General features: G+C 51.7%; 2 protein-coding genes across 2 annotated transcripts; both read right to left on the reverse strand.

Annotated features, from left to right (window-relative positions):
* Positions 1 to 7522: 7522 nt before the first annotated feature.
* Positions 7523 to 9964, reverse strand: LOC111943435 (olfactory receptor 14A16-like). The gene is made up of 2 exons (XM_086874886.1): positions 9820 to 9964; positions 7523 to 8750 (listed from the first exon to the last, which is right to left on the reverse strand). Exons 1-2 carry the CDS (start codon positions 9848 to 9850, stop codon positions 7795 to 7797), a joined length of 987 nt encoding a protein of 328 aa, XP_086731012.1. The 5' UTR covers positions 9851 to 9964; the 3' UTR covers positions 7523 to 7794.
* A 4610-nt stretch (positions 9965 to 14574) lies between these two features.
* On the reverse strand, positions 14575 to 16608 carry LOC147645341 (uncharacterized). The gene has a single exon (XM_086874888.1). It carries the CDS (start codon positions 16606 to 16608, stop codon positions 14749 to 14751), a length of 1860 nt encoding a protein of 619 aa, XP_086731014.1. The 3' UTR covers positions 14575 to 14748.
* Positions 16609 to 16692: the final 84 nt, after the last annotated feature.

Raw genomic sequence — 16692 nt, forward strand, 5'->3', positions numbered from 1 at the left:
AGCGCTGCTGCAGGGCCTGCTGCGCCTTCCCTGGGGAAGAGACGCGGCCGTCAGTGCTCGGCCCGGGGCCAGGAACGGCCCCCGAGCGCTCCCCGAGCTCCCCGGGCCGGGCACCCGCAGGCGTTCCCTCATTGGAACGCGACAGCGGCGGAGCTCGGGCCGGGGAAGCCGCAGCGGAGGCGGCGGCAGCGGCCGCACCGCCTGTGTCCTCCGCGGGCCCCGGGAGGAGCCGGGGCCGGGGCCGGGGCCGGGGCCGGGGCCGGGGCCGGGGCCGGGGCCGGGGGCGGGGCCGGGGCCGGGGCCGGGGCCGGGGTCGGGGTCGGGCCAGGCGGAGCCAAAGGGCAGCGATGCCGCCCCAGCCCCGGCCACTGATGCCCGCCCAGCACAGCCAGAGCCAGGCGAAGAGGAGACCTCGGCGGGATGGGCGGGGCCGGGGCCGGGGCCGGGGCAGCCCCGCCCGGGGCCGGGGGCGGACCGGGGGCATGGCCCGGGCGGGCACGGGGAGAGGGAACTTGAAAGAGGAGGGGACACAGGAAAAGGGAGACCGGGAGAAGATGAGGGACAGTGGGAGAGGGAGAGGAGAGAGAGAGAATTGATAAATTTGCTGCTTTCGCTGCTTCTGCTGCTGCCGCCGCTGCTGCTGCCGCCGCTGCCGCTGCAGCTGAAGCAGCGGGGCCGTTTGTCCCCGTGTCCGTTTGTCCGTTGCCCGCTCGGCCCCGCGCCGAGCCCCGCGCTCCCCGGGCAGCCCCTGAGCCTGGCCAAACACGGCAACTTTGCCCTGCTGAGCCAAGAGCCAGAGTCTGGACTCCTGCACAGGGGCACAGCAATGCCCTTGGCTGCTGCTGTGCCTTGTCCCTGCTGAGGCTCAGACACCGTCTGAGCACATTCCCTGAATGCAGAATTTGTACCTGAGCCAAGCACTGCACTTGTGTCTCCAGCATTGCTGTCCAAGGAAAACAGGGCAAGGCAAACTGGCTATAGCTCAGGGTATTTTACAGTGTCTAAAACTTGCCAAGTCTCAGATCTTAGAGGTGAGATCCATTTGGAATGAATGGGATGGAGAAACAGCGCAAGATGGAAAAGGGAAACATAAAAATAGAGAATAGAGAGAAAAAAAATAGAGAAAAATAGAGAAAAACATATTGTTTGTTTCTTTGGATTTTATTTTCATTTCTTAAAAAAGCCGTTTCAATTTTCCCAGAATCTTCTCCCCAGTCCCGTCTGTTCTTTCCAAAAACCTGTCCTGGAGAACAAGGCGCAGCTCCTGTCACAAGATGTGCCCCCAGCTGCAGCTTCTCTTGGCTTCCCACACTGTGAGTGCAGCACAACTCTTGCAGCAAAGCAGGACAAATGTTTGAAGAACTTGACAACTTGTTCTTTCTTTTCCTTGTGCACAGGGGAGTTGTGCCATTGGTGAGGTTTTCATTGTTGCTCTTCTACCCAAAGAAAACATGATGGGCTACCAGGAATTGTTGGGGAATACAAGCCTGGCTGAATGTGGAGAAAGAATCTCCAGAGCCTGCAGCCAGCAGTGCAGAGCTCATCATTCCAACAGCCCCATGGACATCTGGAAAGTGATCTGGAACATGAAGATGGGCTGACAGAGGGAGTTTGTTTCTGTGTTCAGTTGAGATGATTCTACATCTCTTGCAGTGGGAGAAATCAAGAGCACAATCAGTTGATGATAAGCAGCAGAACATGATAAGCTGGACCTCTCAGTGGATGAGAGAAAGAATGTGAAAAGGAGAAATGCAGGGAATGACTTGGTGAACTTTGTGTGTAAGAAGGGTCATTTTTTCCTAATAATTCCCAATTCATTCCCTTTGCTTTTATCCTTTTAACAAGGCAAATTGCGTCTCAGATTCCCAATGAAATGGAGAACCCTGAGCTTGTGGAGCTGCCTGAAAGGTGCCCTGTTCCTTTTTCTTCTGCTGCTCAGAAGAAACAATGAAGCGAGTTGGGAAGTTCTGGTTTTTCTTTCTTCTGGTGGATTTTTTCATTTTATTTGCCACTGCAGAGGCAATTTCTGTGATGGCCTCTGTCAGTTGATTCTATTTCAGCAGCAGCAGCAGCAGCAACAGGGCTGTGTTTGAGCACTGCAAATGTGACCTGTGTGGCTTTAATTCCCCTTGACTTAGTGCTCAGGGACTTGGGAGCATTTTGATCTCTACTGATCATGATGGCTGAAACAAAAATCCTGAGTTCCCTGTGACAAAAGCACAGTGGGTAGCACTGATTGAAAGAGGCAATTGCAGCTGTACTGCTAAAATTCAAGTGGCAAGTAGAAGAGGGGCAAGAGCAGTCGGGATCTACAATTGGCAAGGCCAGGGCACCAACAGCCTCCTGCTGTCACCTCAGGGTGAGTAAAACAGGGCTGAAAACAGCGCTGGAACCCGATCCTTTCTTCCTCTGAGGGCTGGCTGAGGGCAGCAGAGGCGGGCCCTGAGGAATCAGGGCTGTTTGTGGGGGATTGTTGCTGTAGTCCAGCATTGCCCTGGCAAAAGCCCTGGGAAGCCGAGGCAGGAGCAGGTGGGAAGGGCCGGCGCTGCTGCTGCTCCTGGCCGGGAGCCCCGGCCGGGCCGGGCCTGCGCCCGCTGCGCTGCGGCTGCTGCTGCTGCCAGAGCCGGGCGGGACTCGGGGACAGGGAATGGACACGGGGGGACAGCAAAGGCCTTGGGGGCTGCAGGGATGTTGGTGCTGGGGCCAGCGCCAGCACAGAGCTTCAGCCCGCAATGAACCCCGAGGGAAACGCTGGGGAAAGGCTCCATTCAGCCTTTCTTTACTCGGCGCTGTGAAGGGACCGAAATAAAAGGAGAGTGAGCAGGGCCCGACCCCTTCTCCTTTGGGAGGAGCCCCTGGGGCTGTGAGGGGCCGTGAGGGGAAATGAGAGGTTCTATGAGGCCATGAGAGGTTCTATGGGGCTGTGAGGGGAAATGAGGGGCCATGAAGGGACATGAGGGGCTGTGAGAGGTTCTCTGAGGCCATGAGAGGTTCTGTGGGGCCATGAGAGGTTCTATGGGGCCATGAGGGGTAGTGAGGGGCCATGAGGGGCTGTGAGGGGCCAAGAGATGTTCTATGGGGCCATGAGAGGTTCTATGGAGCCATGAGGGGCTGTGAGGGGAAATGAGGGGCTGTGAGAGGTTCTATGGGGCCATGAGGGGCTGTGAGGGGCCATGAGGAGCCTCAGCCCTGGCAGGAGGGGGTCCCACCATGTCCCCAGGGCAGGGCAGCCGTGAGGGGCCGCGAGTGCAGATGTGGCAGCAGAGCGGGCTTGGGGCACCTCTGGGAGGGGATGAGACCCTTCCCCAGCTCCAAACCACACTAAACCCACCATTAAAAGGATTTTCCATCTTTAGAATCTACTGGCAACTTGGAAATGACCGTACAGTTTAATCACAGTGGGAAAAGCAAGGGAATTTTCCCAGTGAGAGACATCCAGCCATTTTTATTCATGTCTAAGATTTAAAAGTCTTGACAGTGAAAAGTAATACTAATAAATAATAATAACAACAAGAACAAGTTTATTTCTTGAATAATAATTCTTCTGAATCCCAACAATCAGCTCAGAAACATGTTTTTGTTTGTAATAGATTAGTAGTAAAGAAATAAATTGAAATAGATTTCATTTGTAATTCAGACATGTTTCATCCTTTTCCCCATTTCTGGTCTCCTTTCTCCAGGGTCATTTCCTTTACTCACCCACTTTCTAATAGGTAGAAGGGAGTTAAGCACACTGGAAAAGACAACAGCTCCTGTTTTCAAGGGAAGCAGCCACCACTCCAGGGAACCTGAATTGCCCCCAGGCTCGTGTGCGCACTTGAAGGGTGAGCAGGTGTTGGGGACAGAGATCTCAAACTCCTTCTAAGGCTGTGAGAAACCCACCAGTGGCAAAGTATCATTGTGGGTCAGCTCCTGCTGAAATTCCATTCCCCCACACCCTCCAAATGGGCAGGCAGGGCTGGGCTCTGGCAGGGTTCAGTTTTGAGTGCCTTGTGCTCCCTGGCATGGAAGTGATCCTATGAACTCTGGTACTGATGGATTGTGGAATGGCTGCTGAAGGAGGAGGGGGAATCTCAGCAGACAGGAAAGTCTCTTCTTCTCCTGTCTCCCTGCAGAACCCCCTCTCCAAAGAGAAATGCCTGTGCTGGGTTTCCATGGCACCCCTTCCCTCAGCCCAGTGTCTGAGCCACTGTGTGCTCTGCAGGAGCCAAAGCCAGAGGAGTCCCAATATCAGTCACCCCACGGTCCCCACACAGCAGGAGAAAGCACTGCTTGCAGTGGGGCTGCTGATCTGTGACCCGTCCTGCTTCCATCCACCCCACTCCTCTCAGCCACAGGCACCAGAAGGATCCCAGGAAAGCCACAGTGCTCTACCAGATGCCAGGAGCACTCCCTGCTGTGGCCTCAGGGATGCTGGGTGACCTCGTGGATGAGGATCTGTGGCTGCTGATGGAATGTGTGGATGGAGGCCCTTGACAGGAGGTTGTTGGAGACACGTGTGGGGCTGAAGGAGAGATGGCAGCTGTCAGTGGGGAGGGCAGGGACCCCGCTTGTGAGTCCATTGCCTTGGACACCCTCAGCCACAAGATGTCCAAGGAGTCACACAAGGCTTTGGCACTCTCAGCCTTCTTTCCCCCAAGTTCCTGCTTTCTGGACATTGACAGTAGAGAACCTTGCTTGTTTCTACAACTAGAATAAAGGTCCAAGATGGAACAAGCCTTGCTGGTTTTAGTCAGAAGCATCAGTGACCAAAAGTTGTGTTTCCATTGGTTTGGTCACATCTTTGTTCCTTCTCAGTGTTCAGGCTGGGCTGTGGGGTGTCCTCATTTGCTGCATTTTCTGAGTTCCTCTTGGATCCCTTGAGCAATAGGTTGTGCCCTCGGAGGATCCTTTGTGCTCCTTGGTGACCCAGGAGAACCTTGCAGGCGGTTTTTGGGGGAGCTGCTGCTGTGATGTCACAGGAACGTTGCCATGTCCTTGTGGTGTTCCCGTTGCTGTGGGGCACAGAGGCCTCAGTGTCAGAGCGGCTCTGGGCACCTGCTCATTGCCTGAGGATCCTCCTGCCCGAGGCATTCTCAGCAGCCAGCCCAGCCCCTGACGGGTGTCCTTCTGTCCTGGCAGGGGGACAGACAGTCTGCAGGTGTGTGCAGCACAGCCAAAATGATCCAGCAAGTGGTTGCTGCAGTTTGCACTCTGCACTCTGGGGCTTCTTATGGGTATTTTTTAACCCACTGTGCCCCTAAGTCGAGGATTTCCCCAGGTGCACCATATGTGCCTTTGGGATTGCTGTGGGCTTTCTGTTCTTCCTTTGGAACAGAGGTGATTTTGAAAGAAAATTGCCATTAAGATGCCATTTATTTGGGAGAGCTCCTGCCAACAACTTCTTAAAGAAGGGGTTGTTTGTAGCCAGCAGGGTGTGCACAGCATTTGGAATGGAGCCTGGGGGGGTTCTGTTCCCCAGGAGGAGAGTCTGTGGCAGTGAACCCTGGCATTCCTCCCTCCGTTTGCTGACCCAGCCAAAAACTGGACACAGCCTTGTATTTTGTGCTGTTCTCTTGCTTGCTGTGTGATCCAAAAGGACTGTGGCTCCAGGAGGGAAGTTGTGAAAGCAAAATGCTCTCTTGGCATTGACTTGTTGTGTGGGATTTTCCAGCAGAGGCAGCTTTTTCTCCTAACAGCATCTGGTTCAGGTGAAGGTCACCTCACACATGGATACTGGGAAGCTCCTTCTTCAGTGAGCAGGAAAGGAACCTTTGGTGTTCAGAGATCCCAGCTGTTCCCTTTCAACACCATCATGAGCCCAGTAAGCTCCAGTATGATCCTTGTCACAAGGCAGCACTCCCAGGATGGTCCCAGTTGCCTCTGGCTAGATCAACCCAGTCAGTCCCAGTATGATGCCATTGGCTCCCAGCGTGCTCCCAGTTGCTCCCAGTCACCCCCAGTATGGGGGATGATGTGCATGGTGTGTTCCCAGTCATTCTCAGATACTCCCAGTACGAGTCCAGTCACTCCCAGTATGATCCAAAATTGGATTGCTGGGAGGCCTCATGGAATCCTGGAGACCATTGTGACACTCTAGGGCCCCATGGAACCGTGGTGACACCAGGTTGCCTGGGAGTGTTGATGTGCTGCAGGGTAGGGGGGCTCTGCACAGGGAGCTGGACAGGCTGGATCCAGGGCCCAAACCCAACAAGGTGAGGTTTAACAAGTCCAAGTTCCAGGTCCTGCACTTTGGCCCCAACAACCCCTGCAGTGCTCCAGGCTGGGGACAGAGTGGCTGGACAGCAGCCAGGCAGAAAGGGAGCTGGGGCACTGATGGACAGCAGGCTGGGCATGAGCCAGCAGTGTGCCCAGGTGGCCAAGGAGGCCAATGGCTCCTGGCCTGGATCAGGAGCAGTGTGGCCAGCAGGAGCAGGGCAGGAATTCTTCCTCTGTGCTTGGCACTGTTTGGGCAGCACCTCAAGTGCTGTGTCCATTTCTGGGCCCCCAATTTAGGAAGGCCATGGAGGGGCTGGAGCGTGTCCAGAGAAGGGCAACAAGGCTGGTGAGGGGTCTGGAGCACAAATCCTGTGAGGAGTAGCTGAAGGAGCTGGGGTGGTTAATCAAAAGGAATAGGAAGAAATCTGGATCAGGAGGAGTAAAGAAAGCAAAGGTGAAGCAAAGGAAATGCTCAGGGCAGTTTGGGGGTGGCTGCCAGGCAGCCCTGGCTCTGAGCAACAACGTCTGCAGTGTCACAGGAAACTCACAGCTCATGGGAACAAACTTTCTGTGTGACTTCAGAGGCCATGACAAACCTGAGTGGTTTCCCTCCCGTCCCCCAGCCCTTCCTGGCCCCTGGGGCTGATGGCATTTGTGCTCCCTCAGGTTCATCTCCCCACAGCAGCACCATGGGGGTGCTGACGCCTGCTCTGGGCAGTGCAAACAGGGGCTCCTGAGCCAGTGCTGCTGTGTCTGTGCCTGCAAGGATGCGGCACCTCTCTGAGCTGGGGGAGAGGCCAGGGCTGCACAGGGGGGATGTTGTTGGCAGCTCCATGAGGACGCTCTGGGACGCTGCCCTGGGGTGTCCAGCGCAGTGGGGATGGATCAGCCCCTGCTCTGCTGCTCCTTCCCATCTCCCCCAGGGACCTTGCAGAGCCCCAGCCATGCTGTTTGCCCCCAGCCTGCCCACGGCCAGCCTGGGGCTGCTCACGGGGGTTTTTTGTGCTGAGCTTTGGCCTGGCCGTGTTCTTGAGAGAGCCTGGGCAAGGAGCCTGGAGCCCCCAGGCCCTGCCCTGAGGCGTCAGCGCTGCCCCAGCAGTGCCCATGGCCTGTCCCTGCTGCAGCCCCGGCACTGCCACCCCCAGGGCTGTGCCCGGCCCCGAGAGCACTCAGGCCCTGCAGCAACACCAGGGCCAGGAGGGCAGCGGGGCAGTGGCACGGGAGCAGCACTGGCAACACCAAGTGCTGCTGCTCCTGGGCACAGCTGCTGTGCCAGCACTGATCTGCCCCAGCTCTGCACACAGACACTGCTGCTGCAGCTCCAGAGAAGAGAACAAAAGAGGAATCTCTGGAGAAAACTTTGCTGGGAGATCCTTTAGTTCATTGAAAGCCACCAAGGGCACAGCCCCTCATTGGCACAGTCTGTGGCCACAGTGGAGGTGAAGAGAGAAATAAAATGAGAAATGGCACAAATAATAACATTTTATTGTACACAATATTAGAAAGTAAAATGAAGAAAAAGAACCTCCAAAATTAAAACAAGAAGTATCAAAGTTGACTTTTATTACAAGTGATTTGCAGAAATGTTCCAGGAGTTTAATGTTTCTGAAATGATCCAGTCATCAGTGTCCACACTGCAGCCTTGAGCTCCTGGTTCCTCAGGCTGTAGATGAGGGGGTTCAGGGCTGGAGGCACCACTGAGTACAGAACTGACACTGCCAGATCCAGGGATGGGGAGGAGATGGAGGGGGGCTTCAGGTGAGCAAATGTGCCAGTGCTGAGGAACAGAGAGACCACAGCCAGGTGAGGGAGGCAGGTGGAAAAGGCTTTGTGCTGTCCCTGCTCAGAGGGGATCCTCAGCACAGCCCTGAAGATCTGCACATAGGAGAAAACAATGAACACAAAACAACCAAGTGCTAAACAGGCACTGACTGCAATGAGCCCAAGTTCTCTAGTGTAGGAATTGGAGCAGGAGAGCTTGAGGATCTGTGGTATTTCACAGAAGAACTGGCCCAAGGCATTGTCGTGGCAGAGGGGCAGGGAAAATGTATTGGCTGTGTGCATGAGAGCATTGAGAAAGCCACTGGCCCAGGCAGCTGCTGCCATGTGGGCACAAGCTCTGCTGCCCAGGAGGGTCCCGTAGTGCAGGGGTTTGCAGATGGACACATAGCGGTCGTAGCACATGATGGTCAGGAGGAAATACTCTGCTGAGATAAAGAACATAAAGAAAAAGAGCTGTGCAGCACATCCTGTGTAGGAGATGTGTCTGGTGTCCCAGAGGGAATTGTGCATGGCTTTGGGCACAGTGGTGCAGATGGAGCCCAGGTCAGTGAGGGCCAGGTTGAGCAGGAAGAAGAACATGGGGCTGTGCAGGTGGTGGCTGCAGGCTACGGCGCTGATGATGAGGCCGTTGCCCAGGAGGGCAGCCAGGGAGATGCCCAGGAAGAGGCAGAAGTGCAGGAGCTGCAGCTGCCGCGTGTCTGCCCATGCCAGCAGGAGGAAGTGGCTGATGGAGCTGCTGTTGGACATTTGCTGTGGCTGCACATGGGGACCTGTTCATGAAGAAAAGTAGTAGTGACAAATCAGGAGAGGCTGGGAGTCACCCAGCCTTGTTCCTGCTCTGGGAAAAACTTCACCCAGGTCCCTGACTGAGCTCCAGCTGTGCTGTCTGAGTGTGCCAGGAGCAGCCAGGCCTGTGCCTGGGGGCTCTCCAGGAGCCATCCCTGCCCTGCTGCCCTGGGTTTGTGGCCATGCAGGAGAGGGACAAGGCTGGAAATTCAGCATATATTCAAGGGAATCACTCCTAATGCAGAAGGGCTTAGTCGCCATCTGCACAACACTTGTAAAGGAAATAGGTGGCAGGAGTTGGTTTTAGGAATTGTTTTCCTGCCCACCCATCATTCTTGGTTCTCTGAGGTCAGAAATCCCCAGCATTTCTGCTGCACTCAGAATTTCCCACTGAGAGATGTGAGAGGCAAAGGATTCCCTGTGGCTTAGGGAAGGTGAGGGGCTGGATGGGCTTGTTCCCAACTGCCCTGGGTTTGCACCTTTGGCTGGAATCAGAGCACAGTCACACTCCTGTGTCACCCTGGCATAAACCAGACCCTGCCCAGAGCAGAGGGATCCCTGAATGTCTCACCCTCTCTAAAGGTCTCTGGGCAAGGGCTCAGCACCCCCCTCTGCCAAGGACACTCACGGCTCCCTTGGCAGAGCCAACAGCATTTCCTCAGCTGTGGCATCTCTGCCCTTCCCCGTGGGACATTCAGGGAACTCTGAGAGGCTCTGGCACAGATTTGCAGCCAGGAGGGCAGCTCAGAGCTTGGAAGGACACAGCAAGGAGATCCCCAGGTGTGCCCATGATGGGATCTCAGGGAGGGGACTCAGCTCATTCCCCTTTCCCATGGACTGCTTTGCCCACAGCCCCACAGATCACAGGGAAGCTGGGACACCCCATTCCCATGGACACACCTGCTTGGCAGCAATCCCAAGGGCAGGGCCTGACTCAGCTGCTGCAGATGCCAGAGCCTCCCTGAGAGCCCCAGATACCAATGGCAATATCAGTACAGTGCATTTAGGCTGTTTAGGAGGCTCCCAGCAGAGAGACTGAGCACCCAAACTTACAATTCTGGCATCTCTGTAAATGTTCCAACATTACTTTGCTGTTCCTGGTGTGTCCCCTTCAACTCAGAATGTTCTGTGATTCTGGGATTACAATTCCTCTTCTGCTTCTCTCATCCTCCTGTTGCCTATAATCAAAAGAGAAAAATAACCTTCTGCAAGAGTGTTAGAAGAGTAAAGAAAAACCAGCTTTATTGGAAACTTCCAGGTGTCCCAGTAGGGATGAGGCACACCCAGCCCCTTATTTCAGCAATTTATTAAGATTAATTCATTAGGATATTTAACAGAAACATTCAATAGGAGATTCAGCTGCCCCAGTTACACACGCCTGGGTCAACCCACTGGAGTAGGTCCAAGGGTTTCTTTGCCCCACTTTTTGTTATGACTGCTCACATTCTGGTTAGAAAACAAAATGTTCTTCTTGTAGCTCCTCTCCCTGACGATAAGACAATACAGTATTTCAGAAATCTATTTAGAAGATGAGATTATAGTTCTAAAATCTAAGAGAAAGGTTAGGAAACATACCAGAATTAATTAATGATAATAGTTATATAAGTATATAATAGTAGTTTAATAGAGTTAATTAAGGATTATCATTTTATAACTATATAATAATAGTTTACAGATCTAAAAATATATTAAACATATATAAAAAGCAAAAATCTTTTTGTCATCATCCCAGCTTTCCCACCCTGCTTAAAGCAAGAAATTGAACACAGTCTCAGGAAAGCTCCTGATCTTTACAGCAATCCCGGGTTCACCTTCTTTTGGGAAGTGTCCTCTGGAGCTGTGCCCAGGCAGGACTGGAGCTGGGAGCAGCCCTGCCCCACACAGCCCCTCTCAGCAGCAGCCCCTGCCCTGCTCAGGGTGGCTCCTTCCCCCCACAGCTTCTCCCCAGCGCTGGGAGCAGCTCCCCGGGCCGGCTGAGAGCTGTCCCTGGCAGGCAGCAGAGTCCCTGCCCCAGCACAGCGCCCTGGGCTGCAGGACCCTGCTCTGCAGGACAGCCCTGGGCACCCCTGGCTGCTCTGCACAAGGGACAGGCAGAGAATGTACTCACAGAGTCTGTAGGCACTGGGGTGTTCCAGCTTTAGGAGATGCCTCCAGGAGCTGCAGCTGCATTGTCCTGCAGCCAGAGGCTTCCTGTGTCAAGGGCTGGCAGGGATTCTGCCCCAGGCACTTCTCAGCCCCTTCCCAGCCCTGACTGATTGAAGCTCTCTGTGCCTCTGGGCTGTGCCCAGGGTGGCTGCAGGCAGTGCCCCAGCCCTGCTGGGCTGGCAGAAGAGCTGCTCAGCAAGAGAAATGTGCTTTTGAAGCTCTTCTTGGTTTCCAGGAGCTGCCTCTGTGCCAGGAGCCCAGCCCAGCTCAGCAGCACAGACACAGCAGCAGGACTTGAATGAGCCTCTTGGGGCTTTGTGCTGAGGCCCTGAACATCAGTCCCTGACAGGGAGGGGAAGAAACCTCTCAAGAACTCCAAGTCAGAATCCAACTCCAAAGTTTCTTTCACTTTTAATGGGTCCCACTGAGGGACATGACTGAGAAAGTGTCCCCAGGCCCCAGCCAGAGCAGAGCACTGGAGGCACTGATGACAGCTGGGGACAAAGAGAAGCCAAGCCTTGGTGCCCTGGGCCACAGCAGCCAATGCTGTGCCAGCAAGGGCTGTGAGGAGACACCTTGTCCTGAGGCCCTGGGGCCTCCTGGCACAGCCCCAGCAAGGCTGGCCACTGTCACCCCCTTGGCCTGCCCTCAGCATCCCCCCTAGCCCACATGCCAGTGGCCTCAGGGATCTGCTGGAAGGAGTCCCTGGGGAGCCTTGCTCAGGAATGGCCCTGGGGGGCTCCTTCATGCTCCCAGGGACTGCAGCTTTTTCAAAGGACTTTGGCTTTTGCTTTGGAGTCTCTGAGAGCTTTGTGCAATCCTGGCCTCCAATTATCTGCTGTAATTAGTCCCTTGAGAGGCTTTGTCAGTAACAACACTCAGTGGGGCTCATTAATGCTTCAAGGTACTTCAGGTTCTTAAGGCACTTTCCTTTTTCCTTCCCACCCTGAGTCTCTGAGAAGTTTGTGCAATCCTGGCCTCCAGTTCTCTTCTCCAAGGAGTCCATGAGGAGCCTGTGTTGGGGATGGACCTCAGTGGGACCCATTAATGCCTGGAGACACTTTGGGTTTTTCCTCTGACTTGGACTCCTGGAAAGGTTTGTGCAATCTCCTCTCAGGCCCTGAGGTTCAAGGACTCAGCTCCAAATGCACCACGGGGCTCATTAGGATCAAGCAAATCCTAACAAACCATGTCTGTGCCTTGATTTCCCTCTGGTCAGGTGCAGTTCTTAGGAAAGTTTCCTAAATAGTTACGGAGAAATAGTTCAAAGAACTTCTAAGAAATATGTATTCCTATTTTAAAGGGTGTCTTTTATTCCTGTTCTCTTTAGAGCAGAGGTGATTGCAGCACTCAGTGATGGATATTGATCCAGGGTCTCTCCTAAGGAGGTCTGGCCAGGTCAGAGAAGCTGTGCCTTGAGGTCTGACCCAGTGGGGACAACCTTGCTCCACATTCCCCAGCCCCATCCTGTCTCTCCTCACTCTCCTGGGACCTGCTTTGCTCACAGAACTGGCTGCACTCAGGCAAAGAGGGGTTTTCCTTCTTTGATTTTAGCAATCTAAAACTGCTGAGTTTCCCCATGGAAAACAGACACCCTCCTCAAGTGTGTGCCAAGCCCAAGGTGCCACCAAGGAGGTTCCCCTTCCCCAAGGCAGAGCCACACAAGGAATGTTTCAGACACACAGGGAGTTCTACAATAAACACAACCCCAGAGTTGGCTGAAGGCAGAATTAGAGCAGCTGCTGAAGGACAGACAAGCTTTGAACTCCTTGCAGCTGAAAGCACCAAGTGGGTTGTTGGGAGGTGTGTGAGTGAGGCAAGAGTGAGGGAAGGGAAATGCAGAGAGCCCTGGAAGTGTTTCTGTGCAGACAGGCTGCTCCAAGGGCAGCGTTGGACTTCTCTGGGGGGAACTGTGAAGGAGGTTGGGGCAGAGTGACCTCCCCAGTGACCTCGAGATGTCACACAGCCACCTGGGATGTCACAGCCCACTCAGTGGTGTCACACAACCTGCTCTGGGATGTCACACCACCATTCTGTGATGTCACATCTCTTCCCATATGCCACAAAACCACCTCGTGATGTCACATAGCATTCTGTGATATCACACAGCAACATTTGATGTCATAGTTCATTCTGTGATGTCACAGTCAGCACTGTGATGTCATACAACCTGTCCTGAGATGTCACATGGCTTTTCTATGATGTCACTGCCCACTTTAGGATTTCATATCACCACCATGTGGTGTCACAGTCTGCTCAGTGATGTCACAACCCTCTCTGTGGTATTCTCTATCTAATCTCTGGTGTCATAGTCCTCTCTGTGATGTCACAATCCACTAAGTGATATCACCCAGGCCACACTGTGATGTCATGCAGCCACACTACAATGTCACAACCTGCACTGTGATGTCACAGATCTCCTCTATGATACCGTAACTGCTCAGTGACCTCACACAACAAACTCTGTGATGTCACAGCCCCAGCTGTGACCTCACACAGCCCACTCAGAGCTGTCACACAGCCCCTTTCTGACATCACAGCTGCTCTGGGGCTCCAGGACACAGCCACAGAGGTGCTGCTGGGACACAGCCCCCTCTGGCACATCCCACAGCCGCTGCCAGTGCTGAGCCCCTGGCAGCTCTGTCTGGGCCTGCTCTCTGTGTCCCTGAGCTGCCCTGGCAGGGCCCCAGCCCTGCTGGGCTGTGCTCAGGAGCTGCTCCTGGCCAGAGCTGTCTCCCTGCTGTGGTCTGTTCCCATGTGTCACGATCCGCAAGGTGGGATTCGTGATGTGGTTCTTTTAGCCGGTCTTAGAGTACAAAAGATTATCAGCAAACCAAGGACTTAAACAATAAAACACAGTTTATTGAGTGCTCATCAGCACTAATATGTGATAGAGGGAAAGAAAAGAGAAAGCAAGGCATAAGGAAAAGAGAGTAAGGGGATTATAGCTACCAACGTCGAAGTCCACTCAGCCGTCCAACGACGCAGAGTCTTCTGTCCGTTGGGGAGATCTCAAAGGAAGGTGAGTTTGGGGTATAATTTTATAGTCTTTTGCAAAGCGAGGGGCGCAGGGCCAAAACCAGATGAGATTGATGATCATTGTAATGAAATTCCATTGCGCAGGGAGCAGGTGTAGGGTACAGAGCGATCCATGTCTTGCAAGTCTTTGCTCACCAGCAGGAACAAGGACAAGGTGTTGTGGAAAACCCATTGCACAGGGTACCAGGCACAAACCTCTGCTCACCAGCAGGAATGAGAGCCATGAGTCGTGGAAAACCCGTTGTGCAGGTTACCAAGGCTCTGCTCACCAGCAGGAACGAGAGCAGTGTACCGTGCAACCACCTGCAAACAATCACTGAGCAAACATCCATCTCAGCTAGGCCCAAACCCCCAAACCAAGTCCCTTGTGATATTCAGGGTCTCAGTCTCTGTCCTTGAGACGGTTGTGAGACAGATGAGGGAATCTTCGGACCGTCTCTTACACCACCCCGTGGCTCACAATCGTCGAGGTCTTTCTGCACGATGTTGTAGTGCTGCTGCAGAATTCTTCTCTGAAGTCTTCAGGACTCGTTACAGTTGGTAGTATATCCCAGAAAAAACAGAGACAGGTAGTAGGGAAAAGATAAGGGACAGAAAAAGGAAAAAGAAAAAACAAAACAATAAAAAAATCAATATATTGATTTCAAAGAAAAACTATTATATATAATTTCAACTAAAACTTACATATTGGTTTCTTATCTTAAAACAAACAATAAATTATATTCTAAAATACACCATGATAAAATGATTAACCTCATAGTCACAATGTCAAATTATTTATTGTAGTGCCTGCATAATTCATCGAGTATCGATAACCTTAGGGGTATCAGCAACATGTAAAGTACCAATCATGTTGTGTGCATCCATTATGGAAGTCAATTGTGTCAACCGCTTCATCATTCTCCAATTCAGGATGTACAAGATTGCTGATAGAACAAAACCAAGTAAAACTAAAACCAAGAGGACGATGATGGGATGACACAATTTGTTCAAAACACCTGTAGCAGTTGGTGACCACCCAAAAAGAGTGTCCCACCACTTGTGTTCAGCATCTTTCCTTACTCTTTCCAGAACACGATGTATTCCTTTCACATTGTGGTGAACCGTAACTAAGGTCTTTTGTCCATCCTTTTTGATCTTTTCCAAAATTTCGATTAAATCCTGGTGAAGCAACAATTGCCTTACCAGAGTAAAGTTCATTCCAATTGGAGCAGGCACTAAACGATGAATCAAAGTGTAATTATACTGCAAAAGATAATATGAAGTAACTGGAGCTAAATAAGGAAAGTCACAACCTATAATCTCAGTAAAATTGCATACACAAAAATTTGAATGATTCTTAGTATCCACTACTATGTTTTCTACAAGCATACTATCACAAGCAGTTCTCAAGCATACACATCCATTGCCTACATACACAAGCACTGTTTCAGAAGTCTCATTAGGATGGATTTCAAAATGACAGATATTCTGTTCTGTGTCTAAACAAATGTCTTGAGCTTTGATTGCATTACTTTCACAGATAAACCCCTTTTGTTCCCAGACAATACAATTTTCTAAACCAACAGTTTGCCATTTCCCACCAATCTGACGGGCCCATTCCCTATGCTCTAGAGGATAGAGAACAGCTCCGTCATGATTCAGCCCCAATGCAATGATAGGAAAGATTGAATGTACTGAAGCATTACGTATTGTCAACACAAAAGCTGTGGCTGTGTTTGTGGTGGGATCGTAGGTAAAATTTACCAAATTCCACCAAGATTGAAATTCTTTTTCAAAATCATTGGCATTGTCCCAGACTATTTTCCGAATCTCAGTGGGAAAGGTGCCTTCTTCACCCTCTCTGATAATTGATGCAGCAACTGACTGCATCCACAACTGGGCTTGAATACAGCTAAGAGCCAGAGAAACATTGTTTTGGGTAGCACTGAGTGCATCAATTATTAATTTGTGATCATCTACATTTACCCTTTCCCAATTTGGTAATATGTTTGATAGCAACCACTGTTGGGTTCCCAAAGCAGTTAAAGATGACCTCAGTGGTTGTTGTATTTTGGTCAAATCTTTAGTTGCAACAGCCAATTTATACATCAATACTTCTGAATCAATACTATTCAAAATTCCTAGTCCTGATCCCATGACACCGGTTATATCTCTTGTCATCCGTTTGTGAAAAGAATTTCGCTTTCGCAACCAGGTTGTCCACCCCTCAAAGGAAGTTTGCAAAAAAGGTGAACAAGCTGGCTGAATCTCTGAGACATTGTTTTGCATTAGTAATTTAACTTGTTTGATAGACCATGCTGGATTAAATAGCATTTGTTGTTGGCCAGTTTTCCTGATTACATAGGGTCCAATTTCAGAAATTTTTGGAGTCAATCTAATTGGTGGTTGTGTGGTAGGTAGTACAACCTGAACATTAAGCTCTCCCCAATATTTGGTATTGTTTTTACCACACACGACTTTGGAGGACAATTGTACAGCTGTTAAATTCAGCCAACAATCTTGATTCCGAGTTTCACAAGATATAACCTGGCCACGAGATCCGGCAACTTGACTGTGTACAGGCTCAGTATGGGATCCGGTACTCAGTCTGCAGCGTATTGAAACATCATCACCTTGAGTTAACAGAAAAGAAAGGGAAAATATTAGCTTTGTCATTTAGCACAAAAAGGGGTATTCACACCATGGTATGTGATTATTACACTAAATATAGGCTTTGTTACAGCATTTATTTTAAATCTA

Source organism: Cyanistes caeruleus, unplaced genomic scaffold (assembly GCF_971803275.1).
Source record: "Cyanistes caeruleus unplaced genomic scaffold, bCyaCae1.hap1.1 HAP1_SUPER_30, whole genome shotgun sequence".
Lineage (NCBI taxonomy): Eukaryota > Metazoa > Chordata > Aves > Passeriformes > Paridae > Cyanistes > Cyanistes caeruleus.

Excerpts from the sequence above, each read along its gene's own strand:
- LOC147645341 (XM_086874888.1), bottom strand. The coding sequence starts at position 16,608 with ATGACAAAGCTAATATTTTCCCTTTCTTTTCTGTTAACTCAAGGTGAT.
- LOC111943435 (XM_086874886.1), bottom strand. The coding sequence starts at position 9,850 with ATGTTGGAACATTTACAGAGATGCCAGAATT. Across the intron at positions 8,751-9,819 it reads TTTACAGAGATGCCAGAATT|GTCCCCATGTGCAGCCACAG; the intron begins GTAAGTTTGGGT and ends CTTCATGAACAG.